The sequence below is a fragment of the Ictidomys tridecemlineatus genome, chromosome 12 (genome assembly GCF_052094955.1).
Source record: "Ictidomys tridecemlineatus isolate mIctTri1 chromosome 12, mIctTri1.hap1, whole genome shotgun sequence".
NCBI classification, from domain to species: Eukaryota; Metazoa; Chordata; class Mammalia; order Rodentia; family Sciuridae; genus Ictidomys; species Ictidomys tridecemlineatus.
The window spans coordinates 30,231,703-30,247,895 of NC_135488.1; the positions used below are offsets into that span (position 1 = coordinate 30,231,703).

General features: G+C 50.6%; 1 protein-coding gene across 1 annotated transcript; it reads right to left on the reverse strand.

Annotated features, from left to right (window-relative positions):
- Window positions 1–1,153: 1,153 nt before the first annotated feature.
- On the reverse strand, window positions 1,154–12,285 carry LOC144369156 (uncharacterized). Its single transcript, XM_078028254.1, has 10 exons — window positions 11,886–12,285; window positions 11,444–11,649; window positions 10,256–10,370; window positions 8,780–8,895; window positions 8,383–8,613; window positions 7,189–7,303; window positions 4,790–4,887; window positions 4,507–4,623; window positions 3,420–3,534; window positions 1,154–1,525 (listed from the first exon to the last, which is right to left on the reverse strand). Exons 2-10 carry the CDS (start codon window positions 11,510–11,512, stop codon window positions 1,320–1,322), a joined length of 1,182 nt encoding a protein of 393 aa, XP_077884380.1. The 5' UTR covers window positions 11,513–11,649; window positions 11,886–12,285; the 3' UTR covers window positions 1,154–1,319.
- Between the last annotated feature and the right edge of the window lie 3,908 nt (window positions 12,286–16,193).

Below are 16,193 nucleotides of genomic sequence, written 5' to 3' on the forward strand. Positions count from 1 at the left end.
CACTTGCAGCCATCAGTGGTTGACAGATGGCACAGAGGCTTCAATGTGAAACCGTGAATGCCAATCATTACAAGTGCTTCTGACACACTCTAGTTGAACCAGGGAAAGCCCAAAGTGGTCAATGAGAACACACTTTGTTCCTGCAAGTGGAAGCAGCTTGCATAAACTGCTTCAGATAGAAAATTCCAAGCTCTTCTCAGCAAGCACATTCAGAAAACAGTTCTGGCCCAATGGAAAAAGGGACCTAGCAAGAGGATCCCATACATATGATTACCTTCATAAGGTAGCTTCCCAACTTCTGTGTGGAACTGTGTTTCTCCTTGGCCCTTATGCTGTTTTGGAGACCACTAGCTCAGCTTTGTGCAGGATCATCAGACCTGGACTTTTGGCAAGACCTGTACAGCCCTCACACATGCTCAGATGCTACAGGACTTTGCAGACCAGTCCAGACAACAGTAGGCATCCATTCATTGTCTGCAGTCTACAGATTCCTAGATGCATGGCATTCATTATCATCAAATGCAGAATTTTCATCAAAACCATATATATATATGTATGTATATATATATATTTCCAATCTGAATCAAGAAAATCAGAAATATCCCCAAATCCAAAGAGTGGATCTCCTTTGTGATGCTACCAGTGGAAAATTCCACAGCTGACCTCATGGGATGGTACACAGTGAAAACACAGCTGCATGAAAAATATTACATGACATGACCTTCTGGTTATGTAGAAAGTGGCATGTGAAGTACACATGCATGTCTTCTTCAGACATGAGATTCATTTGCAAGACACCTTATCAATGGAAAATACTCCAAAATGGGAGAAATCAGAACCACATCTCCAAAGTATTTCAGAAGAGACCAACTCCATCTGTGTATCTATCGCTCAGTCAGTATGTGTGCTCTAGTGTGTGTGTGTGTGTGTGTGTGTGTGTGTGTGTGCGCTCTAGTGTGTCTTTGTTTGTATTTGTACCAAGATAGCCGATACTTCATTGCCCCCATTGGAAAACTGACTCAGATAATGCCATCTGCCAAACTCCTAAAAACCAAACTTCTTGCTAATACAAGGAAACATTCCTTCCTGTTGGTTTGGATGTGTCCTTTAGGAATCACTGCTACATTTAGTATACTCAAATCATCACAGTAGATCAGGAAACAAAAACATATATATTTTAAAATAATAATATATTAATGGAAACAACAAATACAGGATAGAGTAACAACTGTGTTACTAAACAAGGTCAAGGACAATGGCAAACTATAGATACAAACTTTGAAGAAAATAATTATCAATGTAAATATTCCTGGGCTGCCTCAGCCCTGCCCAGGCACACAGCAGCAGAATAGTTTTGCAAGCATCCTCAGGAGGGCTGGAGCCTTCTTTGTAGGACGAGAGGGAGGTTGAGGCTGGATCCACTCATCATTATTTTGGGGGAGGCTCCTTTTCCTCAGCACGAAGATGGGTTTTCTGTGAGGGTTCTTTGCGTAAAATACGTTGGCCTGCGCTGGAATCCTCAGCTCTGGAAAGAGAGGGGTATACAAAATAAGGTGGCTCAGGAGGTGCTCTCTGGGACACCCCAACATCTGAGAGCCTGTGCCAGAAAAGGCCAGAGCCACACACCTGAGAGCTCTCCAATTCAGCACCAATACCAACAAGACAGCCTCCACAGTCCTCCCTGAGGAAGAACTAGGCAGAGCACTTCCACAGACCTAATGTCGGTTCCTACCAAAAGCTTTGGACTCCAGAACATCCCAGGTCCTCTTACATCTGCCAAAGTACACCACTAGGGTTTGCATCTGAAATCTCCCACAAAAGGTTCCTGTGCCGAAGATTCAGTCCACACATGAGCCATCTTCATGAGTGGGTTTGGAGGGAAGCATTGGATGGTGAGTGCTCTGGTGTCAACATAAAATTCTCATTCAAGATGAATACACTACTGGGAGGTGGGAGGGACTGGAAGAAAGGTTGAGCGTGGTTGGAGGAAGACCTAAACAGGGGTGCGCCCTGGGCAATAATACCTTGTTCCTGTAGGCTCCACTGAATCCTCATTCTCCAAGTAGAGGTCCTCCTTCTCCATCTTTCTCTCTCTCCCTCTCTCCCAGCCTTGTTCTCTCTCTCCCAGTCTATGCCTGTTTGGCAAGGGCTGAGAAGCTCTCCACTGCCACACACTAGAGCTTTATAGACAGCCTCAGTACACAACCAAAGAGAAAGTTGTGAAAGCCAGAGAAAAGGCCTAGGATTCCTCAAGTATGGCCACAGTGAGGACAGGCTGACCAGCACAAATACCACATTAGAGCCATGCTTCTGCATTGGTGGAGCCCACCTCCATGTGAACCAGGCTTCTGAGAATGGAGGCCACATTCCAAATGCTGCCCTATTGAGAACAATGGTTCCAAAGGCCAGCAAAGGGAATGCTTCCCTCCAACATGGTGTATGGTCCAGTGGTGCCATGACCCCAAGTGGGAGAATACAACAGCCCGCTTCTCCTTCCTCTGAACACGTGTTTCCTGTCACCCTCCTCTAACCTAGAGCCTGTTCTCCATCCCTTGTGGGTTGGATGTGAAGATCTCTGCTATGAATTTCTAAGGCTACCAAGGCCCCAGACAGACTTCCACTTCCATTGATTCTACTAACCTAACAGTAGGTTAAGATAGGAGACAAGTGATCCTAGAACTCATTGGGATGGTGGTCTTCAGCATACATAGGCTGGGATAATGGCTGCTGTGGTGTTTGGCTCACAAAAACCAACCAACCAACCAACGAAAAAGTGCTGGCATTATTATCAGATGAGCTTTGTGGCTACGTGCTCAGGAAGCCCTCATCTGACTCTAGTTAGGGATCATAACCTGGCTATTGTGATCACTCCTTGGCAAGTGAACTCAGGTACAGAAGACCATGGAATTTATGCAAAGACAGATGATTCAAGCTGTCTCCCAGGCTGTGTTTTCTTCCCAATTTCATCCTGTTACTGCTTGCTAGAATCCTGGCAATGCTCTGCCAAGGCAGAGGTTTTCTGGTCACACAGAAGGCTTTCAATCCTACTGCTTCAGTCCACAAAATGCCAGTTCCCTCTTTAGCCCATGCATTCCATGTTCCTCTGAAACCACTCCTATCCCAGACCATGAAAGCATACTGCTCCTGGAAAGAGGCTTTCCTCCTCACTCCTCAAAGATGTCAGCTTTGGATGCCTGTTCATGTACAGGGGAGGCACCTGGTGGGGAGCCACAATATCCACTGGGGTATACCATTGGACCTCGAGACCTTCCACCAGCAGAAGTGCAGTTGGCTTTGTGCACGAACCCAACACACCTATTGGAGTGTTCTTGGGGGTCAGAGACTACACTTTGGTGCTAAGAGTTGACCTGAGTCCACATCCTGACCCTTGCTCTCTGCCATCTGATTGTCCCACTTACTCTGACGGTGAGACATGATTTGGCCCAGCTCATAATCCTCCGGCTTCTCCTGAGTACGCAAGTGTAGGTCGAGGGCCCTGCGGATGACGACAGGAGCCCGATCGTGGCAGGTCACCTGGAGCAGCATGGAAGACAGGCCTTCAGGAAATGGGCCTTGAAGTGACTACTCAAGGACAGTGGGCAGGGGCATTCTGGAGGCACCTCCACTCTAAATACAAGGGCAACATCCATGACCCTACTACCTGAGGCTGACCTCCTGCTCATCGCGTGGGCTCTTGCCATAGGCTACTAGCCCAATCCTTGTACATAACTTCCTGGACCTGCCATTGCTCTTTGTGCAGCTGCACTTCTCTCCAAGTGAAAGGACCCCACTACCTGCATACAGATGCAATCTCATCCCACAAGTTGAGAGGAATTGGACAATAGCCTCCAAGATCCCAGGTCAGCCCAAGGATGCAGGCGGCATTGGGAATGGCCTAGGCACAAAACCTACAGGCTTTGGTCTGGATTGCCAGGGCCCAAATCAGACCCAGGAACATGACCACACACAGGAGTGCTGAAACATAGCCACGAGAGCTCCTGGCCTCCAGAGGCTCAGTGCTGGCTGGGGTGTAGGAGGGCACCTCATCCAGCAAGGGTGGTCATTGGGTTACCTGGACATTTAGTGTGCTTGTTCCACATCCATACTGACTCTGCAGAGAGACCCTCTCAGCTCCTTGTTCAAGGAACATGCAGAACCTCACACTGCTGTCCTCCTCCATAGACGTCAGCATCCCATAGAGTGGAACCTGCAATCTAGGTCCTGGCCTGTTCTCATCTGTCACCTATACCTGCCTCTGCCCTTCTGGACTGCATGCTGCCACCTGACACACAGACTCCCTCAGACATGGTGGTGGACAAGCTTCTGCTCTCCCTCATCTCAGCTCCAGCCCTTCACACTGACCTCTCCCTTCTTGATTCCCATCTATCCTCCTGATCATCCAGAAGCTCCAAATTCAAGAGGGCATGAGTAGTCCATGGTATTGGACCAGTGTCTGCTCCCCACCCAGGTGTAAGCACCAGGGGACACCCCTGCTCCCAGGCTTACCAGGACCTTCTTGGCCGACTTTGGACTTTGTATTTCTAAGTGGACACGAATTAAGCAGGTGTCTCCCACCTGCTTGTGGGAATGCGGCCTGGAGGACTTGCAGGTTGATTCTGAGAACTGTGGGGGATGGAACATCAGCAAACCCAGAAACAGAAAGCCACCCCAGCCTGTCAGTTGGCTCTATGGGCTTCTAGCACATATGTCCAGGTGCTGAGGCTTCTTATTTCCCCAGGTGGGAGTGGAATGGCAACACAAGTACAGCTTGAATAAGGTAGGTGTTTACCTCCTTTCTCTTGACCTCGCGGCGTTTCCTCACAATGAAATATTTTATCCGCGGGGTCCTAGACTGATACATGGGTGAGTGGTCAGGGGCCTTGATTTCTGCAGAGCAAAGTGGAGAGAATTGTTAGATGGCACTCAAGGATTTTACCACAAAACACACACAACCCCTGAGAGTCTCCGCCAGGGCGAGCCTGCACCAGAATTGAGAGCCCTCCTATCCAGCTACAGTGCCACCAAAGACTCCCTCAGTGATTCTTCCCTGGAGAAGATGATGTACAGGATTCTAAACCAAAAGAGCACCAGGCAATGGAAACAGCACCTTGGGCCCAGAACTTCTCAGTGCAGGTTGGATCTGCCAAAGGGACACTGCTAGGCTCTGCATCAGGATTGGCAAAGGCTCCTGTGCTTAGGCCTTTCTCCCCAGGGCAGCCATGCTCACACATGGGCATTCAGGGAAGCGTTGGATGGTGGGCGAATTCATCCCCTTGCCCTGGATGAATCCACTCATGGATGACTACGTGGAGGGGAGGTGGTATCCATCAGAGGTGTGTTGGGCATGGACATGGGAGGACTTCAGCAGGGTGGTGCCCTGGAGAACTCTATTGTTTTCTAGGTTCGCTCTCCTTCCCCTTGTTTCTCATCATGAGCTGTCTGCTTGGTACTTTTATTCTGGTTTTTGTTCTACTTCTGGCTCTTCTTTCTGTCCTGCATCTTCTTGTAGTTCTTTCTGGGTCTTTTTCTTGTTCTTACATGGTTCCTTCTTGTTCTTCTTCTTGTGTATCTCCCTCCACCCTTCCTTCTGTTCACTTCCTTCTTTTTCTTCTTCTTCCTCCTGCTCTTCATCGTGTGATCCTCTCCCCACTCAGTTGTGTCTTCTTTCTCCTCCTCCTTCTCCTTATATCTCTGGCAATGGTGGGGCGTCCTGAGGAGTTCAAATCTATCACACTCTTCTGCCCAGATGCAGCCTCCGTTCAGTAGTCCAAGATGAAATCAGTTCTCAATCAATGGCCAGGAGTGAAACCAAGACCGAAGACAAGTGACTTCCTTTCTTTGTCATTGTCACAGTCAGGAAAGACTTCCTAACAGACACCGTATTCTGGATAGGCTTCTACCTATGGAAGTCCGCACCTCATTTGGACCAGGATTGCTAAAATAGATTCCACCTCCATAAAGTTTCCCCAATGAAAACAAGGTTTCCAAAATCTAGGAGAGGGCCAGCATCACTGCCACCCTCCTGCCATAAGGCATAGATGCCATCACACCTAGTGGGTTCCAGGCCCCCCGTAGTCCTCCCTTTTGACGTCTGTTACACACAAACCTCCCCTGGTCTGGAGCCTGCTCTCAACTGATGCTTGGGTTGAAAGTCTGTTTCTGAAATCATCTTCGTAGATTCTCAGTTTGGTAATTCCTTTTGACTGGCTTATTTTTGTACTAGGGATAAAACCAGAGGCAATTAAGCACTGAGACCATTCCCAGGCCTTTTTACTTGGGTACAGGGTCTCCCTAAGTTTCTGAGGTTGTTTGGAAATCCCCATCCTCCTGCACTGCCTCCCAAGTCCCTGAGATTCGCAGACACTGCCCCTTGCCCAGCTCCTTGCACCTCAGTCTTCCTCATGTGTGAGACAGAGCCAACCCAAATGAGGTGGTGTGGGAAAATTGGAAAACTCACTTACGTGCCCTACAGATGGTGGGTTCTATTGTGGACAGGCTGGGATGGTGGAGGCTAGGAGTGTCTGGCTCACAAGAAAGGAAAGAGCACTGGCATTGTGGACAGCTCAGCATTGTGGCCTCTGTTCTTCAGATGCCCTTCTTTGTTGCTGGAAGGAATAATAACCTGGCCATTCTGATATCTTCAGGAGATGGGCACCCAGGCACAGAGGACTTGGAATTGTTCCCAAAAGAACCCAAACAGGCTGTCCCCTAGCCTTGACTTCCTCTTCACTGAGTCCTGTTCCCAGTTGCTGCAATCCTGACATTCCTGTGAGTAGGCAGGACTTCTCATATCCTGGCCATGGATTGGGACCTGTGCTGCTTCTGTCCATAGCAATGCTGATCCAATCAGGACCCATGTTCTCCTCCTCTTCATTTGAAGGCATCCTTATCAGTGAGCCATAAACCAAACTGATGATGGATTGAGCCTCTCTCTGCCTTGCCCTCATGGATATTAGCTTCACATTGCCAGACCAGGTCCAGGGGAGAACACATTTAGGGAGGTTCAACAGCCCCCTTGGGCCTCATTGAGCACCTCCACATTGGACACGCCCATCACTGCACTTGGTCTCCTGCACCAGGCCCACCACACTTTGGTATTTTGTGGCCAAGGCCCACTTTCTCTTGGCTATGAGTTATCCTGAGCCCACTGTGGATCATGTCTCCCCACTGTCTGATTGTCCTACTTACTCTCATGCAGAGGAATCATTCTCAGCATCTCAAAGTTCTCCACATCCTCATGCTGCAACAAATTTAGGTCCAAGGCCCTTCGGATGAGGCTCTTCACTGTATCCACACTGGTCACCTGGATCAGGGTGGAATAAATGTCATCAGAGAATGGCTTTTAGAGGAGCTACCCAGAAGACTGTGGTCAAACATTCAGGAGAAATCTCAGCTACATATACAAGGGCACAATCTTGTTATCCTGCTACCTGAGTGTAGCCTCCATATACCGCCTGGGTTCTTGCAACGTGCTACTAGAACAATCTTGGTACAAATATCTGCCTGTACCTGCCATCTCCCCTCCCCCTGGGGAGCCACATTCCACTCAGGTCAAAGGACCAAACTGCCTATGCACAGACATACTCTCATCTCACTGAGACGAGAGCAATGGGCCAGGGATCTGTGCACCAAGTGTGCTCTGGGGTGCAGGCTGCCTTTGTGCGTGGAAGAGGCAGACGCACTGAAAATTTTGGTCCTGACTGCCACTACACAAAATAGACTCAGATACAAGAGTGTGTACTTGAGTGCTTCATGATAGCCTTGAGAGGCCCTGGCCTCTGGAAGCTCGGTGGGGGTCTGGTTGTAATGATGTACTTGACTCAGCACTGGCAGTCACTGAACGTGTCTTCTCTGCAGCTGGACACCTGCAGCATTAGCGTGTCTACTGCACATCCATAGAAATTCTGTCAAGAACCCCTTTAGCTCCGCATTTACATACATGAAAAGGCTAACATTCCGAAGCTTTGGCATGACCCCCCAGGTGATCCCGACCCCAAATTCCCACACCTAGTCATGCTAAGGAGGTTCTCTTCCCTGCTACAAGGAACACATCCCCTCCTACACATGTGACAAGTCACTGCCACCTCCTCTGCTCCAACCTCACTCATTGAGAATACCAAGTTCTAGGCACTGCAGCCTGCACCCTGGACATATCTCTGACTTCATCTGTCCACAGAACTTCCGTCTGCACTTCTGGCCTGCAAAACCCACACAACACCCACTCACCACTGGAGCTGGGCATGCTGATGCTCTCCCTCCTCAGGTCAAGCCCTTAAGATGGACCTCTCTCTTCTTTATTTCCCACCACAGCCCCGGGGTTGGCTGTGTCTCCTGCCTTCCACTGTGTGGACACCCAGGAGGCAGCCCTACTGTCGGGCTTACCAGGATGCGCTTTGCCTCTCTCTCGCTCTGTCCCTCTAGGAGGATATAAATAAAGCGGTTGTCTTCCACCTGCTCGCTGGAGTGAAGCAGTGAGGAGCTGCTACTGGTGACTTTTCTCATGCAGCACTCATTGCTTTGGGTGGCCTGGGGCAATGATCCTGCAGCCACTGCAGAGCTGCTGCTCACAGCTGCTGGGGTCCTGGATGCCACTGCCACAGAAGGCTCCAAGAACTGTGGGGGATGACAACATCAGCAAAGCCCAGCACCTGCACCCCACACAGCCTGGCAGTTGGCTCTGTGGGCATTCTACAACATCCATCCAGAACCTGAGGTTCTTGTCCCCTTGGAGGATGTGGAGTGGCACCAGGAGTAAAGAGTGAAGAAGGTGACTGTTTACCTCCTTTGGCTTGACCTTCAACGACTTGCTGGCATCTGTTTCCCGAAGAAGAAAGTCATAATGCACTCCTCCAATCAGGCCGTAATATACTTTCGCATCAGCAGGGACCCTCAGCTCTGGAGAGGCAGGGGCAGAGGCGTGGTAGGTGACACTCAAAAAATACACTACCCAACATCCCCCACAACTGAGAGCCTCTGCCAGCTCAGGTCTCACACACAGACCTGAGAGCCCCCGAATCCAGCTACTGTTCCACCAAAGACTCCCCACTGATTCCTCCCTGAGGACCCTCTATGCACAGGAGGTCCAGTACAGGAACACCTTTCAAGGAAATAGCCCCTTGTACCCCAGACTCTCTTAGTTCACGTTGGACCCAACAAAGAGAAACAGCTAGACTTTGTATCTGGATTGGTCACCAAAGACTCATGTGTTGAAGGTTTTCTCCCCACTGCAGCAATGATCACAGGTGGGTTTGGGGAAAAGCATTTGATGGTGGGTGCCTCCACCTTGCCAGTGGATTCATACACTCATACAGGGCTACACTAATTGGAGGGGTATGGTTTGGAGGTGTGTTGAGCATGGGTGGAGGATGTCCACAGCAGGGCTGTGCCATCCAGAGCAATATATTTCTCTTGAATTCCCCACTACTGCATTTCCTGCTCATGAGTATAATTCTCATTCACATTTTTAATCAATGTATTGTTATACTTCTTGTTCACCTTGTGTTTCTCCTTCTTGTTCTTGTTCTTCTTCATCTTCTCCTCATGCTTCTTCTTATAGTCATCTTGAACTTCTTATTCATGGTCTTCTCCTTCAACTTATTTTCATTTTTCTACTCCTCCTTCTCCTCCTCCTCCTGCTCCTCCTCCTCCTCCTCCTCCTCCTCCTCCTTCTCCTTCTTCTTCTTCTTTCTCTCTCTCTCTCTCTCTCTCTCTCTCTCTCTCTCTCTCTCTCTCTCTCTCTCTCCCTCCCTCCCTCCCTCCCTCCCTCCCTCTCTCCAAGAACAGTCTACAAGCTGTGAAGGGTTCTATTCTACTACACACTTCTCTCTAGAAATGGCCTCTGGTCCTAAGTGGACTCAGTTTGCAATGAATAAAAAGATTGGAAGCCAGAAATGATTCTTCATTGAACTGCTTTTCTCATGTACTCATCTAGGTCAGGAAAGGCTGCCAAAGTAGGCACCCTGTGGTTGTCTGTCTTCTTTGACACAAGACAAAGAAGCCTCTCTTCTTGGCCCTTTGTGGATAATAGCTTTGCAATGCCTCCTCAGGCCAAGGAAAGAACACGATAGGCAGGTCCACAGCCCCTGGGGAACATGAAGAACCTGCAGATTTATGCCCCATCATTACACTTTGTTTTGTGCACAAGTCCCACCATACTCTTCCTGGGCATTGGGCCAACGCACACTGTGTTTTGTCTCCCAGTTATCGTGAGCCCACTGTGACTCACTGCTCCCTACCCTCTGATGGTTCCACTTACTCTGATGGTTCCAGACAATATGCAGAAGCTCATAGTTTTTTGGATCCTTCTGCTGGAGCAAGTGTACATCTAAGGCCTTGCGGATTACGACTGGAGTCCTGTCCTGGGAGGTCACCTGAGCAGGGTTGGAGAAAGCTCATCAGAGAGGGAATTTGGGAGTAGCTACCCAGAGGACAGTGCTCGAGGACAATCAGAGACAAGAGAGCTCTCAACACAAGGGCAGCATCTTGATACCCTGCTACCTGAGGCCTTCATGTGATCATGTGGGGTCTTCCTATGAGCCTCTAGTCCAATCTTGGTACAAGAGTTTGCTTCAACCTGCTATGCCCTACAGGGACAAGGGAATAAGGACCAAAAGGCACACTCTAGTCCCCACAGATGGGAGGAATGGTCCAGTGGACTTCCATATCCCTGCTCTGGTCTGGGATGCAGCTGCATTTTTGTGTGGACCAGGCACAAACCCTAGGTGCTTTGGTCTTGACACCCAGGCACAACACACACACGGACTCTTTAATGATAGGCATGGAAGCTGCTGGGCTCGAGAGTGTCAGTGCTTGCTGGGGTGTCAGGAGGTTTGGACCCAGCAGGTGCAGTGGTTCAACATGGCTCCCCTGGAGGTGGTCACCAGAGTCTCATGATGGATACTCCACACCCAGGAAGATCCTGCACAGAGAGCCGCTAAATCTCTATTCACATACATGCAAACTAGGACACTAATGGGCCCCTCCAAGGCCCCCAGTTGTCTGTGACCCACACCTACCTACCCTAATCATTCTACAATGGCTCCCTTCCCTTCAACCAACAACATATCCCCTCCCACACACAAGAAAATGACTGCCAACTCCTCTGCTTCATTATACTCCTCCTCAATACCACGGTTCAATATACTCCTCCTCAATACCAAGGTCAGTAGAGGATGGCCTGTACCCTCGATATTTCTCTGACCTCCTCTGAACCCAGCACTCACTCCTGCACTTCTGACCTGCACACCCCCAAACACGCAGGCCCACTCGCACCCAGACCTGGCATGCTGCTGCTCTCCTGCCTCTCTCTTCCTCACTTTCTGCTCTCCTTCCTGACCTTCCAGAAGCTCCAGTTCAAGAACACAGGCCTAGTCCAAAGAGTTTGCTGTGGACTCGGTCTTCCCCACTGTGGGCTCCCAGGAGACTCCCCTGCTCGAAGACTCACCAGGATGCTCCTATACTGTGTTGTCCTTTCATTTTCCAGGTAGATGCGAATGACGCACCTGCCTCTCATCGGATTGGTATATTTGGGCCGTGGGGAGTACTGAGTGGAGACCCCTGATGTCCTGGACTCCGGCTCTGCCCCTTCCCTGGGAGAAGGCTCTGGCTCTGGGGTTGGCTGAGGAGCCGTGACAGGAACTGAGCTTGTAGCTAGAGGAGAAAAGATGCCAACATGACTGCCTTGCCTTGACCTTCGCACAGACAGACAATACCCCTTCTGCCAGGAAGAACTCAGGCCCTTAGCCCACACAGGACCTCTTTGCAAACTAGGGTCACTTCCTGAATGGACAAAGGCTTATCCTAATTTCCAACCCAACACCAGGCATACAGACTCCCTGCAGTGGAACAACAGTCAGACCTTTCCTCATATACCCTTAGGTACTCACCACAGTCCACCTGGCTCTCAGGCTCTGCCTGGCTTGATATGCCATCTTCAATTGGGGCCAGGAGGTGGTGTGCTTGGTGCTCCAGGTTAAAGCCACTCAGGAGGAGCCACACATATGGCAGCAGCTGCTGCAGACTCAGAGAGCCTGGAGGCTGATGGGAAGCCTCGGTGTGGAAGTTCACCCAGGTCCCCAGGAAGGAAGATGAGGCACTGTGGGGAGGCAGGTGTGGAGTCAGCGAAACCCTGGCCTTGCCTTCGCCATGGCCTCCAGAGCAAACCTCTGACCCTACCCTCCTGAACCGTCCCTGGTTCTGAACACACCAGTCCACCTCAGGAAAGACACAGTGGCTGTACAGGCAGGGACAGGACAGGTCACTAGGCAAAGAACCTTCAACGAAGGAGCGTTAGATTCATGGTATGACCAGCTCTCCCCTCCTCTGGGCAGGCCCGACACTCTTCTTCCTCTTGGCTACCTGCTCTCCAACCTGGAATGCACCTTCCAGGAGTGTCTGTCCTCCTGCCCACTCTTCTCAGGGCTCAAGAGACACCTCCTCCCCTGGCGAGGGCTGCAATGCTACCTCATTCTCTGTGAGCTCTCACTGAGTCCCCCTGAGTAGCGGTGGACCTCTCTTTTCCCATGAGTGCAGACCACATCTCTGTGGCCCTGAGGGAGGACAGGGAGGTGTAGAGTAGGGGATCCATTATCCCAGGGCCCTCCCCAGAGGACCATGACTACCTACAACTCCCTGCCTTACCCGTCCTACTGTTGAAGCCCCACACCTTACACTGCAGGCAGAAAACTGAATTGGGGAGAGCAGTCTTTCCTCAGCCTTCCCAAGTCAAATCACCTTGCAGGTCCCTACTCTAGAAACAGGAGCCCACCCTCTTGACCCCAAGCCCATTCCATGTTGAAGTTGGTCCAAGGGTCGACCATAGTCACTGAAGAGGACAACGTGCAGTTATGCCCCATGGAGTCAGGGATGTAGTCACATGTAGGATATGTACTCATGGCACCTGCGGTTTGAGGCTGACCCCCATGAAAAGGGACACAATGGCAGTCATTTGCACCCCATTTTTCACTGAATTATGAAACGTGACTGGAAACGTGTCTTCACACAGTGGGTGCTTTCTCCATGTTCATCAGTGAATGAGCCCAAACTGCTGATTCCCACATATCTCTGGGTGTGGGAGCTGCCATGTCCAAAGCCCCTGTCCAGCTATGTCCCAGCTAGGATGCTCTGTCCCACTATGGAAACTAACATGTCTTTATTAACCCAAAAGTGCTTTTCCAAGGCCCGAGTTTTGAGACGCCTCTGGCACAGATCTACGTTCTTCACAAAGCCAACATCACACCAGAAAGACCACCTGGCCTTGCTGAGTCCACCTGGGAATGAGCTCAGTGCACACCATTGAGCTGTGGTGCCCAGTGTGTGGGGACTGCTCCACGGACCTCTGTGGATCAGCTGGAGTCAGAATGGTTTCTCTGCCTGAGAGGGGAAGTTCACTCCCCTTGCAAGGCTGTGGCAGGCACCTCCAGGACTCGTCCCATTCGGGGCTGACATTCCACTATGAGTGTGGTCCTCTATCTCGCTAGGTATCACAAACCTTTGGGTCCCTGAGAGGTACATGGCAGCCCCAAGACCCAGGCATGAGGGGGCTACACACTTGGGCTTGGTGGTCTGGTGCTTACCTTGGGAACAAGAGATCCAGCACCTGCTGGGTGGGGATGAAATCCCAGGAGATTAACCCCATGTTGCTGCTGAAATGTAGGTTTCTCCCACAAATGACAGGCAGGAGCTCATTCCTAAGCTGGTCCTGCCTGTAAGGTTCAAGGCTCTGTACCCTGAAGGGCTCCTCCGTGTTCTCATCATTTTCACCCTGGGTTGGGACCAAGAATGGTGGGTTCAAAATGGAAATGGTGACAAACAGAAAAATGACTTGTGCCAATACACTAGAGTCAAAGCACAATGGGACAGTTCCCATCAGTACAAACACACACACACACACACACACACACACACATACAGAGTCAGAATAGGAGTCCTGGGCCATTCATCAGGGATTAGACTAGAGGGCCTGCTGGGCTCACCTGCCCTGTGCTACTTACAGTTACTCTTGAGCTCCTCTGCGACAATCTCCAGAGGCTCTGGCGTCTAAGATGAAGCCTCACCCAGTGCATCCACAAAAGGGCTAGTTGGCCCCCCTGAGATTCCTGGGAGCCTGAGGCTCGGCATTGTTTGCAACCACAGGAGAACATCCTTCTCACTCCAGTTTCTCCAACCAAATGAGCTCGGATGGCTTGGTCAGTGAAGTGGGTGCCTGGATACCAGGGTTCCATGTTCTGTTTGATCCATTGTCAAGGCAATGATGTCATTTCCTGTGTCCATACCTGAGCCTCTTTTCACATAAGACCACTTTCAAAAGCCCTATGGGCTGCTGATTTCTCCTCCATGCCTACCCATCTCAGGTGCGCAGGTGTTCACCAACAACTACCCAAACATCCCCACCAAAATCTGCCCTGCTTGGTGCCACTAGAGTTCCAGCTTGGAGCCTTCAAAAATGCATTCACAACTAGTCCTTCCCTCTCAGCAGCTTTTGGACCCTGGTCCCATCATTGTGCAACTCATGGTGTGCCCAGTCTTTTCTGGAAAGTAGGGTAGCATCTAATCTCTAGGGTTTATTGTGTCTATTGGCCCATAACACCCTCTATTCTCTCTGAAACCAGAGATGGGACTCACAGGTGGCTAAAGCACAAATGTAGAGATGGGACAATCACAAGAAGGGCAGAGACAAAGAATGCACCCCAACTCAATCAGGCCTGTGTCCCACACAGGAATGTGGCCAATGTCCGTCCCATCGTGGCTGCAGTTCCCTCTCTACACCATGGCAAGTTGGAGGGGACTGAGATGCAGAGGCTGCTCCCCTCTGCCATACAACTTCCCAAGGCTTCTCCTAAGATTTCAAAAGGGCCAAGTGTGTCTAGTGTTGGGGTCTCACAGAGACTCCGAGTTACCACATCATCCTGCTGCCCAGAACCGGTTCACCCCTCACCTCAAGGGGGCTCAGCCTCTGGATTCATGGGAATTGAAGTGGGTACAGGTGATGGGATATCACCTCCAAGACTGAGTTATGCCAAGTCCATGACCCCTGTCTGCATCCCTGTCTCCAGCACCACTCCCCTCTCTCTCTTTCCTCCTCAGAGCAAACAAATCCATTTAGCAAGTGTGTCCTGTGATAAAGACATGACGGTCACCCATCCTCTCATTACAAAAACACTGAGGCTCAGCCAACATGGATCCTACCAGGAACACACGCATAAACTCAGAGTCCGATCCTCCCAGCCGAGCCTCAGTGGAGCCTGGACTCCCAGCCTCCTGAGTCAAGGAAACAGAGGTGCCTAGCCAAGCCACCTTGGATGCAGCCGCACAAAAACTGAACTCATCAATGCCCCTTGCTCTCAGTTTTGAGTAAGAGGGGAGGTGGTGTTTCACAACCCTGGACATCAAGTGCAGTCTCCAGGCTTTGGGGTGTACCCTGACCTCTCTATCTGCCCAAGCCCTCCAACTCACACTGGCCTTTTACCCAACCTCCTCCTAGGGCCAAACTCAATCCTGCCTCTCAATTTCTGCTGCCTTCGCCAACACACTGCTCCCCAAAATGAGCAGGGCTGGCTCTCTGTTATCATGCTGGTGCCAGCAGCAATGCCACCCCACTGACATAATTCTGAGTCCCAACCTAGGCACTCCAGCTGTCTTTGCCACACCTGGCCTGTTTGGGCTCTGGCTCTTGCTCTTTTCTTTCATGTGCATGTGTTTTGAGGTTTTGAGTTTCTCCCACTGCAGAACTGCAGCTGTAGCAGGGTAGAGCTCATGAGGGTGACATTCTGAGACACATCCAATTCCATCAGGACTGTTAACTGGGGTGATGCTGGAACACAGTGATGAGTGAACACATGGGAGGTGGTTGGACCCACCTTGCCTCTGAGTGGCTTCCTTTCAGGACAGGAATGTAGGGATGGGAGCCCCTGGCGTGGGATGCTTTGCACAAGGCGTGACCATGGGCTCTCTTTCCTGGCAAAAATGGCTCCAATCAGCATGGAGAGCACTGTCATTCCTGGTGGCTAACAACAGCCCTGGACCCCAGAAAGGAACCCACACTCAAGATTAACGTCCGAGTGTGCGTGTCCTCGAAAAAATGAGGTCTCCTGATCCCAGGTGAAAAGGGGGAAGTCCTCTAACTCCAGGGGCCATGAAGGGACATCTGAGTTTCCCTTGTCCTTCTTTCCCTCTCTGAACCCATGGTGTCCTCA

What these genes read in the sequence shown, in the direction of transcription:
- LOC144369156 (XM_078028254.1), bottom strand. Translation starts at nt 11,512, where the DNA reads ATGAGAGGCAGGTGCGTCATTCGCATCTACCTGGAAAATGAAAGGACA. An exon ending in TATTGTCTGGAACCATCAGA is followed by an intron (nt 8,896 to 10,255) that starts GTAAGTGGAACC and finishes CTGCCTCTCCAG; the next exon opens with AGCTGAGGGTCCCTGCTGAT. An exon ending in GCGAGGTCAAGAGAAAGGAG is followed by an intron (nt 4,624 to 4,789) that starts GTAAACACCTAC and finishes CATCCCCCACAG; the next exon opens with TTCTCAGAATCAACCTGCAA.